The 17061-nt window shown below is 35.8% G+C and overlaps 2 protein-coding genes across 2 annotated transcripts; both read right to left on the bottom strand.

Moving 5' to 3' along the window:
- Positions 1 to 4338: 4338 nt before the first annotated feature.
- Positions 4339 to 6984, bottom strand: LOC105198190 (activating signal cointegrator 1 complex subunit 2 homolog). Its single transcript, XM_011164842.2, has 3 exons — positions 6767 to 6984; positions 5437 to 5482; positions 4339 to 5323 (listed from the first exon to the last, which is right to left on the bottom strand). Exons 1-3 carry the CDS (start codon positions 6776 to 6778, stop codon positions 4851 to 4853), a joined length of 531 nt encoding a protein of 176 aa, XP_011163144.1. The 5' UTR covers positions 6779 to 6984; the 3' UTR covers positions 4339 to 4850.
- A 4063-nt stretch (positions 6985 to 11047) lies between these two features.
- Positions 11048 to 15978, bottom strand: LOC105198189 (ataxin-2 homolog). The gene is made up of 5 exons (XM_011164840.2): positions 15847 to 15978; positions 13751 to 13880; positions 12367 to 12624; positions 12008 to 12284; positions 11048 to 11873 (listed from the first exon to the last, which is right to left on the bottom strand). The coding sequence occupies exons 1-5, from the start codon at positions 15856 to 15858 to the stop codon at positions 11183 to 11185; spliced, it is 1368 nt and encodes a 455-aa protein (XP_011163142.1). The 5' UTR covers positions 15859 to 15978; the 3' UTR covers positions 11048 to 11182.
- Positions 15979 to 17061: the final 1083 nt, after the last annotated feature.

The raw sequence follows: 17061 nt of genomic DNA, 5'->3' as shown, positions 1-17061 counted from the left end.
ACATAAACTTTAATTATCGTTAATTATATAGAATTTCTAAAAAAGTTTTACGACAATTTATAATCAAATCATCAACATTTGAAAATAAATGTCCGATAATGCGAGCTTGCGTGCTTTTATCTCACAATTTCTATCTCCCGTGAGGTAGAAACGTCACAGGACACTATGACAGCTTTTCAGAAATATCCTTTCTCCTTGTGTTACGACATCGGTGTTGAAAGGACCGTACCCCAGCGTTAGGCGCGCGTTTAAGACGCTAAAAAAGCACGTGTGTGCAACAGACAATTATGAGACCGGCTATGACGACTTAAGACCACATGAAGGATCACGCACGTCAGCTCGATACTCGGGCGAACGCGGGCCCCCTTTCACAATGGCTGACTTCGTAAGGCAAAAATCAGAAAGTTAGGCCCCCGATCCCGTGCTACATCTCGACAGAGAAAGAGAGAAAGAGAGACTAGCGGACGAGTGAGCGAGTGAGTTTCCGAGGGATGCGCAGCTGTCATAGAGAGTGCAGCGATTGGCCGCTACCATCAGTCGGCCATGCTGAATCTTTCCGGTCTGGCTTCTCCTCACAATGGTACTGAAGACTTGGAACAGGGTCAGTAACTTCGCTAAAGATCAGGGTTGCCCAATAACATTGCTCTCGTACCCGCGAACGTTTCTTTATTCATTGTTCGACTGATAACATCGTTTGTCAACTCGATAAAATTGGTAGGATTAACGTCAATTAATTGTCTGCAGATTCGTCTTTTAACGTACAAAGACAGTGAAGAAATTATCAAAATCGAAAGGGACATTTTATTTTTTGTAATTTTTATTTTTTAACATTGAAAGATTTTGCGTGACATACGCATGAATTAAATGCGTTTCGGTACGCGTGGTACGAAAATCTTTCGTGCCTGCTTACACCCTTGACTGTTGCTGGTGACACGTGGAATATTCCGCGTGTGGGACTAGTACGTCGATTATAACCAACAGAAGCGCGGCGTGCCTCTGTTATTGAAATAAATCCCGTCATAATCATTGCTAACACTTCTGAAGGGAATCTGGAATAAGCTAGTAGTAGCGGGAGAAAATGGTCAAGAGGCGGAGAGAGAAGAACATAGGGTTGCTGGGGACTCGTCCACGATTGTCGGCCGCGTGTCGCCACCCCAAGGATTAAGCGCAATTATTGGAATCACTCCGCCAGACCACAACCCGTTTCACACGCTCCTTGTATCCTTTTCGGCTGTTATGAGAGATTGATCCGTTAAAACATATTTTAATATTTCGAAAGTTGCACAAACAAATGCACGGCCGGCATTCGAATATAAAAATGATGGTACGATCGCATACAGTTCTGAATTAAAAAGTAACTTTAGAATCTCAATAACATTTTATGTGCAGTTACATTAATTTTGAAAAAATTGAGTTAAAAAGTAATCTAAAGCGTGTGGATTGTATTGCATAAATACGTTTTCTAATCTGATTTTTTTTAAGTTTATAACACAATATCCATATTTTAAATTATACTGAATTTTAATATATTTTCTAAGAAAAAAATCAATAATCAAAGAAAATATATATTTTATATTTTAAAAAATACTTTATGAAAGATTTTATAATTATTATAATTATCATATGCACAATTAAAGACAAAAAAAGTAAAGAAAACTAATACACTAGAAAACACAAAAGTTGAATATATATACATATTATTAACAAGATATTATAGATATCTTGTTTTTTTTTTAATCCTTTCCTTTCTCACATACTCGAGAAGAAATAATCACAAGGCATGCATTTAAGTGAATGTACAGTTGAACGAATTGCATGCAATAAAATAGTATAACGAGATAACATTAATCGTGGTTTGTTCACACACAGTAAATGGAATTTGTAATGTATCAAATCTACAAGGTGTCACTTATTCTTTTTATTCTTTCCGGATTAAGTTTTTAATGCGTGCATCATTAATTTAATAATAAAAGAATTTTGTTTTTTAAATTAATTTTAAATTAAATATGTATATTAAACTATTATTATTTATTCACATATATTTACATTTATTCCTATCTAACAATAAAATCAAAAACTTTAAATGTTTGTAATTTAAACAGTGCAAGCGTTAACGCTTCGATGTGATTGATAAAGATTTATTCAAAAAAATTGTAAACAATCAAAAAAATGCAAGAAACTTAGTTCGTATCGGTACTCTGTCAAATACTTTCAAATTCAAGTGGTTGATATATCTCCCGTCGATGAAAGCCACGAAAGCCAAACCTCCTCTCTCTTTCTCCTCATGTTGCTAAAGGAAACATGACACCCGTTAGCACCGTTGCGAAATTCGTATGCGAAAAACGTACATTTCAGCGAACCAAGATAAGTACCTATATCGCATTAGCCTTGTAATTAGCTGCACAAAAGCCGTTGCGTAGTTCTATATCTACGAATGAAATGCTAGCCGTTGCACTTTTTCCCGATCACGCTTCGCGAGCTGGCTCAGTTCAGCGTGCAGTTACGATAGCATTTTTTTCTAGATGCTATATTCACTGGCGTGTATCTATGGATATTAAATGCCAATTAGAATTCCTTTCGAAGAAAGAAAACGAGAAATTCCGATAAATTCCGATAAATTTTTAGTCTTCTTGTTAACATTTTATTACAATATTGAGCTCCTTTTTACTATATTGAGCTGTATATAATACTGTAAACTGTGAAATAAAATTTATAATTTATAAAATTGCTTAACAGCAATTGCATATAATATTTTTATTTTAACTATGCGTTATAGTAAAAAGAATAAATTGCTGCCAGTAAGAACGTTATGTAAGTTGAAAAAAATTAGCGTAAGCAAGTGTGATTTTACATTAAATATAATGTAAAATTACAAAGGGAAGTAATACTGGGTATGCATTCTTTACACTTTGCGGCAAATATTTTGAGAACGCATTTCTCAAATCGTCGAGCGCGACTCGGCAGCTTCGTCAGTAAATCTGCAATGCTTAATAGACCCATTCCACGTGTACGCGCGTACACGTGGTGTCACAGCCTAACCGCTCGTCACCCCTTTCGGATGCGGCTTGGGTTTTGGCTTGCTATAACTCCGATAATTATGTTACCAATGCGTCGAAGGACAAAGAGCTCTTGAGCGACGTGGATGGCTCGCTCGCTCGCTCGCTCGCTCGCGAGAGAGCCAAAAGAGACATGGTTGCTTGGTAGCCCAGCTGCCGGTAATCCTCCCTTTGTAATTTGCCTCTATGACTCCCCCCTCCCCTCTTCTTCAGTGGCGTCGATTTTTTTTTCGTTCTTTCCCCACACGTTTTCCAACAATTTTCTAACTATAGGTACTACGCCACTTTCAATATAAAATTCTAATCCATACTTTGTACTTTTATTGTATGAATGCAATTGTGTTATTATATGTATAAATGCACCAGTAAATATACATCAACGTAAAATAGATTACAAAATAAAATAAAATAAAGTCTATTATATAAATAAATTACATTATATTATATATAGAGCATGACGCAGTTTTTCAAAGTAATTATCACACCCATTGATACAAAAAATAAATCAGAACGTTTATAAGTAAAGTTACTAAAAATGTTCTTTTTTTATAAGAATAAATTCTCTTTTTGTAAGCCCTAAACCTGGTGAATGTCATTCGCAAGAAGGCCCAAATGGTTTACGCCAATGGCGAGCGGTTGATGTCACCGTGGCCGTGCCCTCCGGATAATAGAGTCCGCGACTTTAATGGACTCGCTAATCCTCTTCCCTGTTTGTCGGCGAGGGGGCACGTATTCACGGGATGCACGGAGGTAAGAATCGGCAGCTAGGGGGGTAGGGGGAGCAGGGTGGGATGGTGTGACTGCGGTGCGTGCGCCTCTCTGGGGTGCGCGAAGTGAAGACTGCATTCGTCCGTGCGGGCCGCCGCGCTGTCATCACGGCAGCGGGAAGGGGATGACGCGCAAGGGGGTGATCTCTCCGGCCTGTCCTGCCGGCGTGGTGACGCGCAGATACGCCCCTTGTGCGGAACCATCGGTGCGATGATACCCTCGGATTTCTCGGCTGAGCTATGCCGCGCGTTATGAGTACGAGCGTCTTCTCTATAAATGCATTTGTCGACGGAAATATGTTTTCGGCTAATATTCATTCATTGGAACAAATTCAGTTTAAAGAAATGCGATAGTTGCCCCGATGATCGTCGAAAGTGCCCGGTAGATGCGAGAGGGACGATAAAGGGGTGCATAATTAAACGACAAACATACGTCTCAAAGTTGACATAAACGATGACGGTGTAAGATTATAGTCTCAGACCGACGATTCGAGATTATAAAACGATTTGTATGATTTTTAAATGGGGAAAAACTGGAATGAAATTTATTTATGCAAATTTTCTTCACATAATTCTCATACACATTACCATAAATTTATAAATTGGTATAAAGGTTTCTGTGCGATTGTGAAATGAACGCAATGATGTGTGAAGTGAAAGTGAAATGAATGTAAAATATGACACGAATTATTACAGAAATGTAACTTTCTTACAGAAAAATAATATTTTTTAACTATTAGAATAAAAATAAAAACTATTAACTTAACTCTTTCGATTTAGTTCGTCCGAACAGATCAACATTTGTAATAAAATATTTACGAATAGGAATAAACAGTTACTAATACCCTCGCATTTCAGTGAAGATTACGTATAGATTACGAATTCGCCTATTGTAAAATGTGATGAATAGAATGGGTGAAGTGATACGAAATGATGGATGTTCTTGGAAAAAGAAGGTTCGATGTTCTATGAAAAGAAAATCGCCCGATGTCTTTTAGATATCGTCGTTCCGCTCTAATTAGGCAGATTATCCCTGATGTTGTCCTTGCGGAATCGCATTAGGCAGGTTTTGCTGGATCTGCACGAGCTGTTGGAGCTGCGGCGGCAAATTTCTAGAATACTGATAATTGGTCTGGGCGGCTTGTTGCTGCTGCGGCTGTGGTTGCGCTTGCGGCGCATAATTGCCAAGGTATTGCGGATTGTATTGTTGCTGAGCGGCGGATGGCGGATTGTACTGAGCTGGTCTTACGGGGATCTGTTTGTAGGTTGGCTGCTGAGGCGCCTGACCTACTTGTATATTCGGTCGATACGTAGCCAGCTGGCTTTGCTGCACTAACTGAGGCTCGATGGGCGACGCGGGCCCCAGATTCGGCACCGGTTGCGGCGGGAGATGAACGATCGGATCGCGATACTGCTGCGCGGCTAGTATCTGCTTGATTGCCGCCGGTGCTTGATTGTAAGCTCGGTAATTGGATGACTGTCTGCGTTCCCGAATGTGACCTAGAAGATAATTAGCAACAAATACAAATTTTCAATTATTGAAGAGAAAGTTTCACGTTATTTGATAAAAAAAATGAAAAAAATATAAAGTGTTCATTAAATTGATTACTCACTGTTGAATTCCGTGGCCAACACGGGAGCCACAAAGAGGATCAAGAACTGAAAAACAGTAATGTATCAAATAACGCCTTTTTGAACACACAAAAATTCAAAACATTCGCGGACGATTTTATTGAAGTATCTTAAAATTTTTTTTTAATTAGTTATAACTATAAGACATAGATCCATAGATATAGATCTGAAAATAATTTTGTTGGGTCACCAAAATAATTATGTAAGATGCTAAAAGGATAAAAAGTTTCGTTATTCTAATAACTTGAGCGTCCTACATAATTACTTTGGTGATTCAATGAAATTACTTTTAGATCTGTACCAACTCAACTTTTGAGATATTTTAGTAAAACCGTTCCTATTTGCGTAGATTCTTTTGCGTTAATAAAAATCGGACAAATGTGCGTAATTATTTATACATTTCAATGTAAAATGGAAATTTTAGAAAGTCGATAAATTTTTATTTGCATACGTAAATAAGATTTTTCTTAGCTGACATTAATTATTCATTCATTGGCGTCGTAATTTGCATCATGAGAAATGTATCAATCGTAGATATGCAAATTCAACTAGCTTATACTTTTTCATTCAATAGATCTCGATTCATATCAGAAGAAATGCAATACGACATTTTCCAAGCGTGACGATTGCGTGCATGGTATCTCGCTGAGGTATTATATAACGAACATATATCTTGAAATAAAGTCGTTATTGATTTTATAATAACATTATTTACACACGCAAAGTTATATTAACGTTTTGTAATTCAAATCGTCAATAAAATATCTAGAACCTTGACTCTTTCTGAATAAAAGTCATAGAATAGGATTAACATAATAGAGCGCATAACAAAAAATCTTAGGGAAATCGGTCATAAATTTCAAAAGAAAAGAATGAAAAAAAATGAGAAGAGTTACTTTACCGAAGAGTTAGCGAACTTCCTTTTATATTTTTAACGAACCAACATGCCAAACGTGTTAACACCATCACAAAAAATAAGGATAAAAAGGAGACCATTAAATGCGAGCGTTCGGTTCGGTCAATTTTTTATACTCTGAAATGGAGATATTTAACACGTTTTTCACTTGACAGTCAGCGAGCGATAAAGTTTTTGCTTTTCGTCTCTTTTTTTCTCTTTTACGATTATGTAGACTTAGGAATAAAACTGCGACGATTTTACGATCAACGTGAGATTGGAAAGCAAAAACGAGCACACTCGCTCGGACGTCGATCGCTCCACGGATCAGATTTTGATCGGCACTTTCTAAGCGCATGCATCGCGTCGCGAAATTCCGCGCGAGACTTTTAGGGTCGCGATCGCGCAAGACTTACAAGGAATCTCATGATTGCTGAACGACGATATCCTAAGGGCAGCGGGACAAAACTGGCGGCCGCGTCGCGACGCACTTCTATATGGGGCCCGGTCGTTGCGAGCCGAACTGTGCCGTCGGCCACCACCAGCTTTCATGGTTGGACGGGTTTCGACCGATTTTTTTCGCGTGCAAATCCCCCGCCCGACATCACGTAATCCAATTCAACGAACCAACGTGCCCCGTGTTAGCTGACTATCGCCGCCAGTTGCGCCAGGAAGTGACCTGCACTGCAGAAAAGTCAAAATGCAACGCGATACGCGTTTGTCTCCTTCATACAATGTTTCACGGAATATAGAGTGTTAATTTTACTTCAATTTTTACTTAATAAGACGTTCAAAAAATTAGAGTTAAGATAAATCAGTAAATTATTATAAAATATTATCAAAGAAATAAGATACAATTAATTAGATAGAGTTTTTATTATTAATAAATTAATTTTATATATTTTCCAAAAAATAATATTTACATTTTTCAGTAAATTGTGGATACACAAATTACATTGTGTATTGTATATAAAAATAAATTTCTGTTTATTTTTCTTTAATTAAAATAAATTACTGTAAATATAAAAAATATAACCTTTTTAATACTCATTAATTTAAATAATTCCCATATTACATTGAATATAAAAGTAAACACCATTTTTAAGGGTCATTTTAAGAGTTGAGAATTGAAATCCTGCTTTATTCGCTATTGATTTACAGCAGTGCACAGTGAAAGAGGAAAGAAAACGCAAAAGTGTGATATTTAATAATTTTTTTTCCAGAAAATAAACACATATTTGTATCCATATACGTATATACATATTTGATCTCCAACGTGCATCAAATAATGTGTAGCACGTGACATGAAACGTGAAAGAAATTGCCGATTTATAATTATTAACAAGTTTGCAACGATAGTAAATTCCTTACTCTCCCGCGTGAAATTTAATATCCTCATACAAGGTTTATGTAATTCGACATTACATCGTAGATTACAGCGCTATCGTTACGTGAAAGTGGCTCGACCGTATTCTCTCTTTTCTCCTGTGTTTTCCTTGTAATCGCACTGAACCTCGAATTTTACAATCGAAATTTTGCATTGGCTGTCGAGTCGTTGACTGCGGCCAGCGAACTAAACATTATCGTGCATTATATCACCGATTATTTTCGAACTACGTGAAAGTTGTTCGTTTCTCTTTAGTTATAGCTCTCTACGCTTATACACAGCTACATATCAATTTCACCCATAAAATTTCTTCATCTAATTATTCTTGTTTTTTTGGAACACCGCTAATGATCTTTATTAATTGCTATTAACTTTGGCAAAAGTTTAAAAAAATGTTTTAATGTATGTACATAGTTTGATTTTTCAGAATCAGTATTCAATTTGTTACTTTACTTCACTTTTAATTAGCTATGATAATTAGTTAGCTATAATAATGTTTATTAATGATCACAGTTTCAGTTTTTAAAGAGATTATAAGTCATAATATTCTTCTAGATACATTCGTGAATGTACAACGTTATCTTATAAGGCTATCAATCTCACTGTTATACTAAGAAACTTGTAGTCGCTAGTACGTGCCGGTTACTCGCGCTCTCGACGTTCACGATGGAAATGTGGCATTCCACGTACTCGACGAATGAACGAAGGTGTACGGTGATAGATATCTGTGTTCCATGGAAAGGATAACACACGTATACACTATATCCAGTCACGTAATGGTTAAGCCGGTACTGATGCAGGAAACGAATGCACTCGTCGCTTCCGTATTCGCCACGAGTAAATCGAGTTCATCGTTTAAGTGCATGGGCTACAACATAATACGACATCGCGCACATGTGACCATTTTAAGGATAATACCACGAGAGCGTAATATACAAGGTATGTTTCAGAAATAGGTGAGCAAACTTTAAGATGACGTTCTTGGGTGAGAAGAAAAATAATTTCATATTTCCTCAATAGATGATATTACTTTGTTTTATTTAGGGTTGGATAAGTTAATGTTTTTTTTTTAAGTAAATTAAATTAAAGTTAACGATTTACAAAATTATTTTAGTTGCATTAAAAGTTATATGAACGATAAATTCACTGATTCAGTGAAAAGTTACATTATGATTAAATTAAGTTAAATTAAATTAAAAATTTTCAATTATAATGAAAATCACCAAATAAATTTAATATTTTATTTGTAAATTAAGTTTATAAAATAACAAAAAATTGGTTTTTTTAAGTAATATACTTTTTCTTTTATAATAGTTTTTTTTACACGGAAATGAATTTTTAACTTAAGAAAAAATTAATAAATTAAAGTTTGTTTTTTAAAAATGACTAATTGAAATTTAAATTTAAATTGTGTAAAATTAATATTATTAAGTTAAAAATTATTAATCTTTTAACTTTATTATTCAACTTTAACTTTTAACTATTTGACTAGTTACTACTCAATTCTAATTTTATTAGAAAAGACTCGTCAATTTTGAGAGTTTAAATACATATTTAAACAGTTGACTAAAAGCGCACTGGTCAACTGTCGATGATGATGATGAAATCAAGACTTTAATTACGAATAATCTATGGTACGCAAGAACTTGCAGAGATACTTTATTTATCATGTAACCGTCATTGAGTATTTGCATAAGTTGTATATGTAAATCGTCTTGATATTTGAGTACCGCATGATTTGTAAAAAAAAAAGTTAACCGATTGCATTTCCATTTGTAATTCGTTATTTAAATGCAACGACACAAATTTAATTTTAAAACAAATTGTGACGAGCAAAGAGAAATAGGTTATTTACATCATGGTGAAAAAACGGTTAAAGAAACACGCTCAGAAAAGGCGCGTTGACCACTCCAAAGCCTGGGCTTCATCCCGGAAAGGTCATACTATATATTTGGTGAAACTAGAAGGGTATTATAAGCTTCTTTTAAAGAATTTACGGTTTAATTTAAACAAGTACTGTATCTAATTGGACAAACTAAAAAAAAACCACTGCAGTCCCAAATAAACCGCTTAGAATTAGTGAATGAAAAGGGCATTTTACTCCATTAGGACGTCAAATCTTATGTTTCTTTAATCACTCAAAAAAAAAATATTGTAACTTGACTGGAATATTTTACCGCACCCAGCGATCCTTGTAGCATTTTCTTAATAGTAAGGCATTCTTTTTTTTGGGAAGGATTGCAAAAATCATCTTCAACAATTTTGTTGAGAAATCTCCAGAGATCTACATGCGAGGAATTATGTAGCTGTCCAAAAAATGACGAAAGGTTATAAAAAAAACGGCCATTGTATTACTGAATGAAATTGCTTTTAAATATAAATAAATGTGCTCCAATTTTGATCTAGAAATATGACATTATTTTTCCTCTAACTCTATAATTTTCTTGCACTTAAATAAAGAATTATTTCGGTGAATTAAATTTATATCCCACAAATGAACTTTTAAGTATTTTTTTTCGAGTGAGTAACTATACCTATAATTAATTTTAAAAATGTATTTTTTGTAACACCGCTCCAAATACATTCTTTCAGGCCTACATATCAATAACTAAATTTTGGAAAGGAAGCAAGTATAAATTGCAAAACTATAATCGCAAATATTTTATTTAAAAACATGTACACATGTAAGTATAAAAAAATAATAATACATAAACTTATTACATATATTTTTACTGTAAACATATATTAATATTCATCTGAATATATCAATGTTTTCACAAGTATAACATTCAATTTTATTTTAATTTTCGTTGCATAAGAGCCATAAAAAAAAACTTTCGAACGTCATCTCGTTTCTATTTCATTAAAATATATCGAAACTTCCGGTTGTATACGGTCTGTAAAATATATTTCCTATGTAGATTCGCAAAGTGTTAAAGATTGCGATATAAAATTTATTGTCAAAATATTTTCTTACTTGTTGAATAAAATAAAATAAATTTTACATTAAAACCCAAGTTCTAAGAACTCTTACTAAATAAGAAATAGATACATTTATTTTATATAATAAATTGAAGTTGATATTAAAATTGATTTATAAAAAAATCGTTAATTATCGCTTCATTCAAACATATAAATATCTATTACTTAACAAATATTGCATTAAACAAAGCATTTCTTTTCTTTCGTTTTAGAAAGACCAAAAAGAACTTAGAAAATTTTAAGAAACTATTTATGATTTTCTTTTGATTGTAATCATTTTATAAAACTAACAATTAAATTCTCAAAATATTTACTCAAGAGATCTACCTTTATCTATTAATAAATTTATTTTTTTTTAATAATCAAATTATATGTTAGGAAAAACTCGGGTGTAATTTATCACATTATAAAGTAGAATCCAGCCCTGCCGGAAAGATTGACGATAAAGACACCTTGGAGGCGATCAGTACTGATTCTCGGTTACGGGTCTTACGCCAGGCTGCTGCTGGTTATAGCCGAGCTGCTGATTCTGATACTGCTGGTTTTGATTGTACGAAGGCTGTACAAGAGCCTGCGTGTACGCGCTAGCCTGACCCTGGTAAGCGCCACCCTGACCTTGATACTGCGCTTGTTGTAGCGGCTGAGATTGAGGCTGAAGCAGCTGAGATTGAGGCTGAAGCAGCTGAGATTGAGGCTGAAGTTGAGGCTGAGGCTGAAGTTGAGAGTGAGACTGCGGCTGCAGTAGCTGCTGCTGCTGTTGTGGCGGCTGCACGGGTTGTGGAACGTACGGCTTGTCTGGACGGTACACGATCTGGTTAGCGATGATGTTGTACGGCGTTTGCGCCTGGAATTTCAGCAATTCGCGCAAATGATTAGGCAGATTAGTCGAATACTGAGGCTGTGGCTCCGCCGGCGGCTGAGATATCCTGCGATGTTGCTGCTGAGTCTGACGTTTGCTTCTAGAGTGGCCGCGTGACGATTGCTCCAGGATTGGACGCTCCTGAAGTGGCCGCGGGGACTTTTGACGAGGACTTTTGACTGCAGACGCGAGTATAGGCTCAGGTAAGGGCGCGGTTGCAGCCTCTTGTGCCAACTTTTGAAGGTGTTCCCGGACTGCTTGCGATTGAGCTCGTACCGCAGCCTCTTCGTCGAATCTGCAATTTGATTAAGGATTATTGAAACTATGTATCTCAGTTATAAAACAACACTTGAAGACACTTTGTATCAATAAAAAATAAGGTGAAAATGTCAAGATACAATTTCATCTAATATCTTGATTGCTGCGTACCTGTAAGGTTCTGGAATTATATTGATGTACGGAATTTGCTGTTGGAACTGGAGCAGTTGCTGAATCTGCGGCGGTGCGTTGGAATACGGCTTGTAATTTGGAGCTATTTCCGCAACTTGCTGTTGCTGTTGCGGTTGCGGTTGCGCTCGTGGTTGATGCGCTCGTTGTCGGGGCGCGGGTCGCGAAACCGGCGCCGCGACTTGCTCAGCGTACTGTATTTGCTGCTGAGCTTGCGGACGTGCTTGACGATCGTACGATCTCCAATTTACCCTGTAACCTTTCGATACATATTCACATCAATTCGATTGTGCTTGAAAACAATGTGACAAATTCGTGAAGCAAAACGTTGACGACAGTACCGCTGGGATCGTTGTATTGGAGCGCTTTCGCGTTAGCTTGATTAACATCATAAGCTTGATTAGCATCATAAGCTCCCTGGATTGCCGTGGGCTGACCGTATCGATCGATCGGTCCTTCTACATTGTAAGTCGCCGATCCACCGTCCGAAGGTCCCTGAATCTGGAAATTCGAGTGCCCGTCCGTAGCACCTTGGATCCTGAAGTTGCTATTACCATCAGTAGCACCTTGAATAGTGAAGTCTCCCGCTCCCCCACCCTCTAAAAACCAAATACTTAGGGATATCACGTAAAAAATATACAGACAAATTATTAGTGTAATTGTAAAATTAGAAAAATTAAGCTTGGGTAAAATCGGTTTATCATGTGATAGGTTCCTAATATGAGGTAGCGAGGTTTCTGCTACATTAACAAATGCATGTGGTTGGTACCATCATAAACTTATTACTCTTAAAGTGAAATCTATTTAATAAAAAACTTATTATTAGATCATGCGTGCAGTCATTGGAAAAAAAAATTTTTTTTTTAATTGAATGTTATCAAGATTTATTAAGATAAGTTTTTAAATTTTGTTTATTATAAAATAAACAATTATTTGATAATAAATTCTGCATGCAGTGATAGAGTAAAGTCGTATTAATAGAAAAATACGAGATGTGATAATTTACTTAATTATAAATGTTAGATTTGGTGATGAAACCAGACGTGAAACCATAAAGTGTGAAACTGATAATATGAGACATTCAGAAATCCCCATTTATTATTGCTTATTCAGAGAATTTTTCAAAATGCTATAATAAAGTTTTTCATTGAGGTCTCTTAAATTATAATTTGAACCTAGTAAAGTTCAAGTCTGTAAGACTCATCTCATATAAAAAAACCTTTGTGTTTCATATCAGGAACTCCTTTTTTTCAATTAGCAAAATCGGCAATTTTAATAAAAAAATTTTATGTACAGCAAAGTATAACTATCGGTTATTAACTTTTGGCAATAAAACTTAAATGTATTTATTATAATTTTGATATACAAGGAGTTATTGGTATAAATTTAATAAATTATAATATATAATTATAATATAATATAATAAATATAAAAAATATAATAATATAATAATATAATATAAAAAATAATTATAATATAATAATAAGCCTTTAAAAAAAGTTATCTCATAATAGACAATTTTATCCTATTATTAAAACAAACAAAAGATAAATATGTAAATATAAATTTGTGTGCTTATTTTGTAACAATTGCTGATTTAAAAAAAAATGTATAAAAATTATCAAAAAAAAAGAAATATTCTGAAGGACGGACAAAAGAACAAATACGAGCATTTTCTCCGTTTTTATACCTCCAATCGCATTGTCTACGTTTATCTAAACTTACCACTTGCATCTGTGTATTCGATTCCTTTCTCTTCGCTGAACTTAAGACCCTGAGCCCGTCGGTGTCCGTCGCTAGGCCCCTGGATTGAGAATTCAGCCAGGCACATGGGAAGTGCCGTCAGTAATAAAACCTATGACAAAAGATTTATGACAGAATTTCAAGATATAACACCATAAAATACGATTATGGTTTACACGTCAGAAATGATTCAGGTGTCGTTAATAATAGAGAAAGTCGATTATGCAAAAGAAGAACTAAAATTATTTATTACTTATTTATTAGCAATTTTTATCATTATTTTCTAATAATGTAGGTGATAATAAAATTATATTTTTTATTATTATATTGATCTCTTTAGTCATTATAATAAACTACAATCGGAATGTAACATTATTACATTTAAATGTTTATGAACTCTCGATGTTAAGTGCTTTCAATTTCGCAATCAGACGATTAAAGATCATTATCTAATGCGCGTGGCACTAAACCTGAATCTGTCTTACGGCACGTCCTATGTTGCACATATGGAAGCGTATCAAGCAACCTGCACCGGGAAGCTGGAAAGGGAAAGTTCGCGAGCGCATGAATCTTTAATCACGGTAATCGAGGAAAAGGTGAGCACGTTGCTGGCCAACACATTCGCGATCGCAAGACGCACTCGAGTCGTTAGAAACGCGGCCGCAAGACAAAAAGGCAGGTGGAAGAAAAAAAGGAGAAAAGTGCAAGTCGACTCGCGACTCGAGGCGATAGAACGCGAGCTATAAGCTGCGTTACACGGTGGCTGGTAGAAAGCGAGGTACACATTAATCGTCTGGACACGCCCGACTCGATTACTTGAGAAAAAAGATCGACTTCGACTCGTTTTGAAAATGTCCGCGACCCGCTGCGACGGGACGAAATGCAACTCCAGAATTGCACGCACGACAAACATTGCGCGAGAGTTTCATCTCGCGGAACGCGGAAACCGAGCGACATTTCGCGAGGTAAATGAGCCGTGACACGCATACTGATTATTGAAACCTGCATATGAATGTTCTCCCGTTTATGCGCAAAAGTTACGACCAAAAAGAATGATATTGCAAGTGGCTAAAAATAGCCTGTATTAATATTGTTTTACAGCAATATTCAATTTTAATAGATATTTGGTCTTATTGCATTTTTTAATATTTCTGTCATTTTCTCCTCGTGAGAGTCTATTGTATCTCGTCGGTTTATTTTTTATAAAAAAAAAGAGAATACGTGGAGTGACAGCGAAGTCGACAGGTTAGATGTCCGAGCTAATCTCCGTGTTGAAATCCTGATTCGTGAGCTTGCGGCAAGATTGCAAAAGCCTGATTGCTCGTATCCGCGACTGATAATTTAGGTCGTGAAATGTACTCCCGGCCAGTGACCGCGGTAATTAAGCGGCATTCCGAATCGTCACCCTCCTTACGACATCCAGCGATGCAATTAAGTGCACGACATTCATCATTCCCTTATTCGCGCTCGTTACCTTTCGACGGAAGGCGGTTGACCGGTGTCTCTGACAAAACGAACGACTTCCCGTTTTTAAGTCTTGCGAGAGTGATTTTCAATCTTCGCGACGAACACGTGAAGAGCGCGAGCGAGAGGCAAAATGGATTCGTCATTCAATTGATATCTGAACGAAAAAAAATATTTCCCAACACATGGCAATTAAGTGCACGCGACACTTGGTTCCGCACTTTTTCCAGTTCTTGACGCGACGAGAAGCGGTATCGCGGAACACGCGCACCGTGCATATCAACGAGCGATTCACACAGCGATTAAACATCTGATCGGCGGATACGCGGGAAAATGTTCAAGAACGAATGAGCGCAAAACGACGACGATTGGCGCTAATTAATTAAATTGTCGCATAATTTATCTCTGGTATGTCCAGCTTGTGTATCCAGCGCGATTAGGCGCACGCGACTTCATTTCGTCTACATCACCGTTCTCCGTAGGGAAACGCGGCGACTCCTGAAAAAGTCGTACGCGTATGCATTCCACATTGTCCTCTATTTTTTGACATCGCGCGAAGACTTTCGAGATCGAGGAGAGGAAAAAGGAGTGACACAAGACGGCTGCGTACTCACGTGCAATTTCATGGCGTGAAAGCTGGTCGATTCGTTCGAGGGTGGAGTGTTTCTGAGGCGGGCGCGCGATCACCAGAACAACTTTATAGTCGGCCACGTAAAAGGAGCCTTTCGACGACGGGGATGTGACTTGGCGAGAGCCACCTCCATTTTGCACCTTGCCGACCGGCCGGTATCGTGCTCCGACAATCATTGCTCCTTCTGCAAACGCGAGCATGAGCTGAAGGAAACCGCTTTCAGAACTAAGTATTAACATTCTTACGTCAATTCTATTATAAAATTTAATCTGCAGATCATATTAATAAATTTCATTTTGTCCTACGAATATATTGTCTTGTACATTCCTACTTTAAATAAACAGTCCTTCATGTTTGTTCTTTATTAGGAAGAAATGTTAACAACTTTATATATTTTTTTGAATAATTTTATTATTATATATTTTTTATATAAAGATTTTAACACTTTGAAAATAATTACCACCAAAATTTATATAAATAATTAATTTAATTAAATCAATGTTTTACTACAACTTCGATGTTCTGCATTGAAAAAAAAATCTAGTAATAGGTTATTAGTTTGGTTATTATTAACATAATTACTAAATATTTGATTATATTAATCATTTAATTAAAATTATTTCATCAAAGCAAGATTATTATTAGTAGATTCTTTTTTCAGTGTAAAATATAAAGAGAATCAAAGAAAAAACAAAAATTTTACAAATCCATGATGCAAATTCCTTTATACGATAATTTTATAAAATATTTTGTATTCACTTTAATAATTTGTTTGAAATTATACTTTGCATATTTCCAAAATATGATTTTTGTTTCAAGAAATTAAAAAAAATTTATTTACTTGCAAATATAGTGTAAGTTTTGCTTATTTGGAACTTTCTTATCCACTATACGAGAAATTCACTATGAGAGGTATTCATTTCCATCTTGTAGACAATGTATTTTAATCGTGAAAAGTCTCGAGTATATAGATGGAAAACGACGGAATAGCTGCAGTGGAATGCGATGCAACACGTCGTTTCCCAGGCAATCCCCATTCAAAGGTCACGGTGTAAAGACCGCGAGGATTCGCAATTAATTGCCGACATTGAATTCAATCATTGTCCTGTCAAGTTACGTAAAGGCGCTGCACTTCGTCGCATCTAGCATTAAAGTGCTGATAAAATATGGATCTAAAAGTCATAAAGAAAAATTGAAT

This window comes from Solenopsis invicta, chromosome 12 (genome assembly GCF_016802725.1).
Source record: "Solenopsis invicta isolate M01_SB chromosome 12, UNIL_Sinv_3.0, whole genome shotgun sequence".
NCBI classification, from domain to species: Eukaryota; Metazoa; Arthropoda; class Insecta; order Hymenoptera; family Formicidae; genus Solenopsis; species Solenopsis invicta.
The sequence above is the reverse complement of the archived record's forward strand: the minus strand, read 5'-3'. Positions and strand labels throughout refer to the sequence as shown.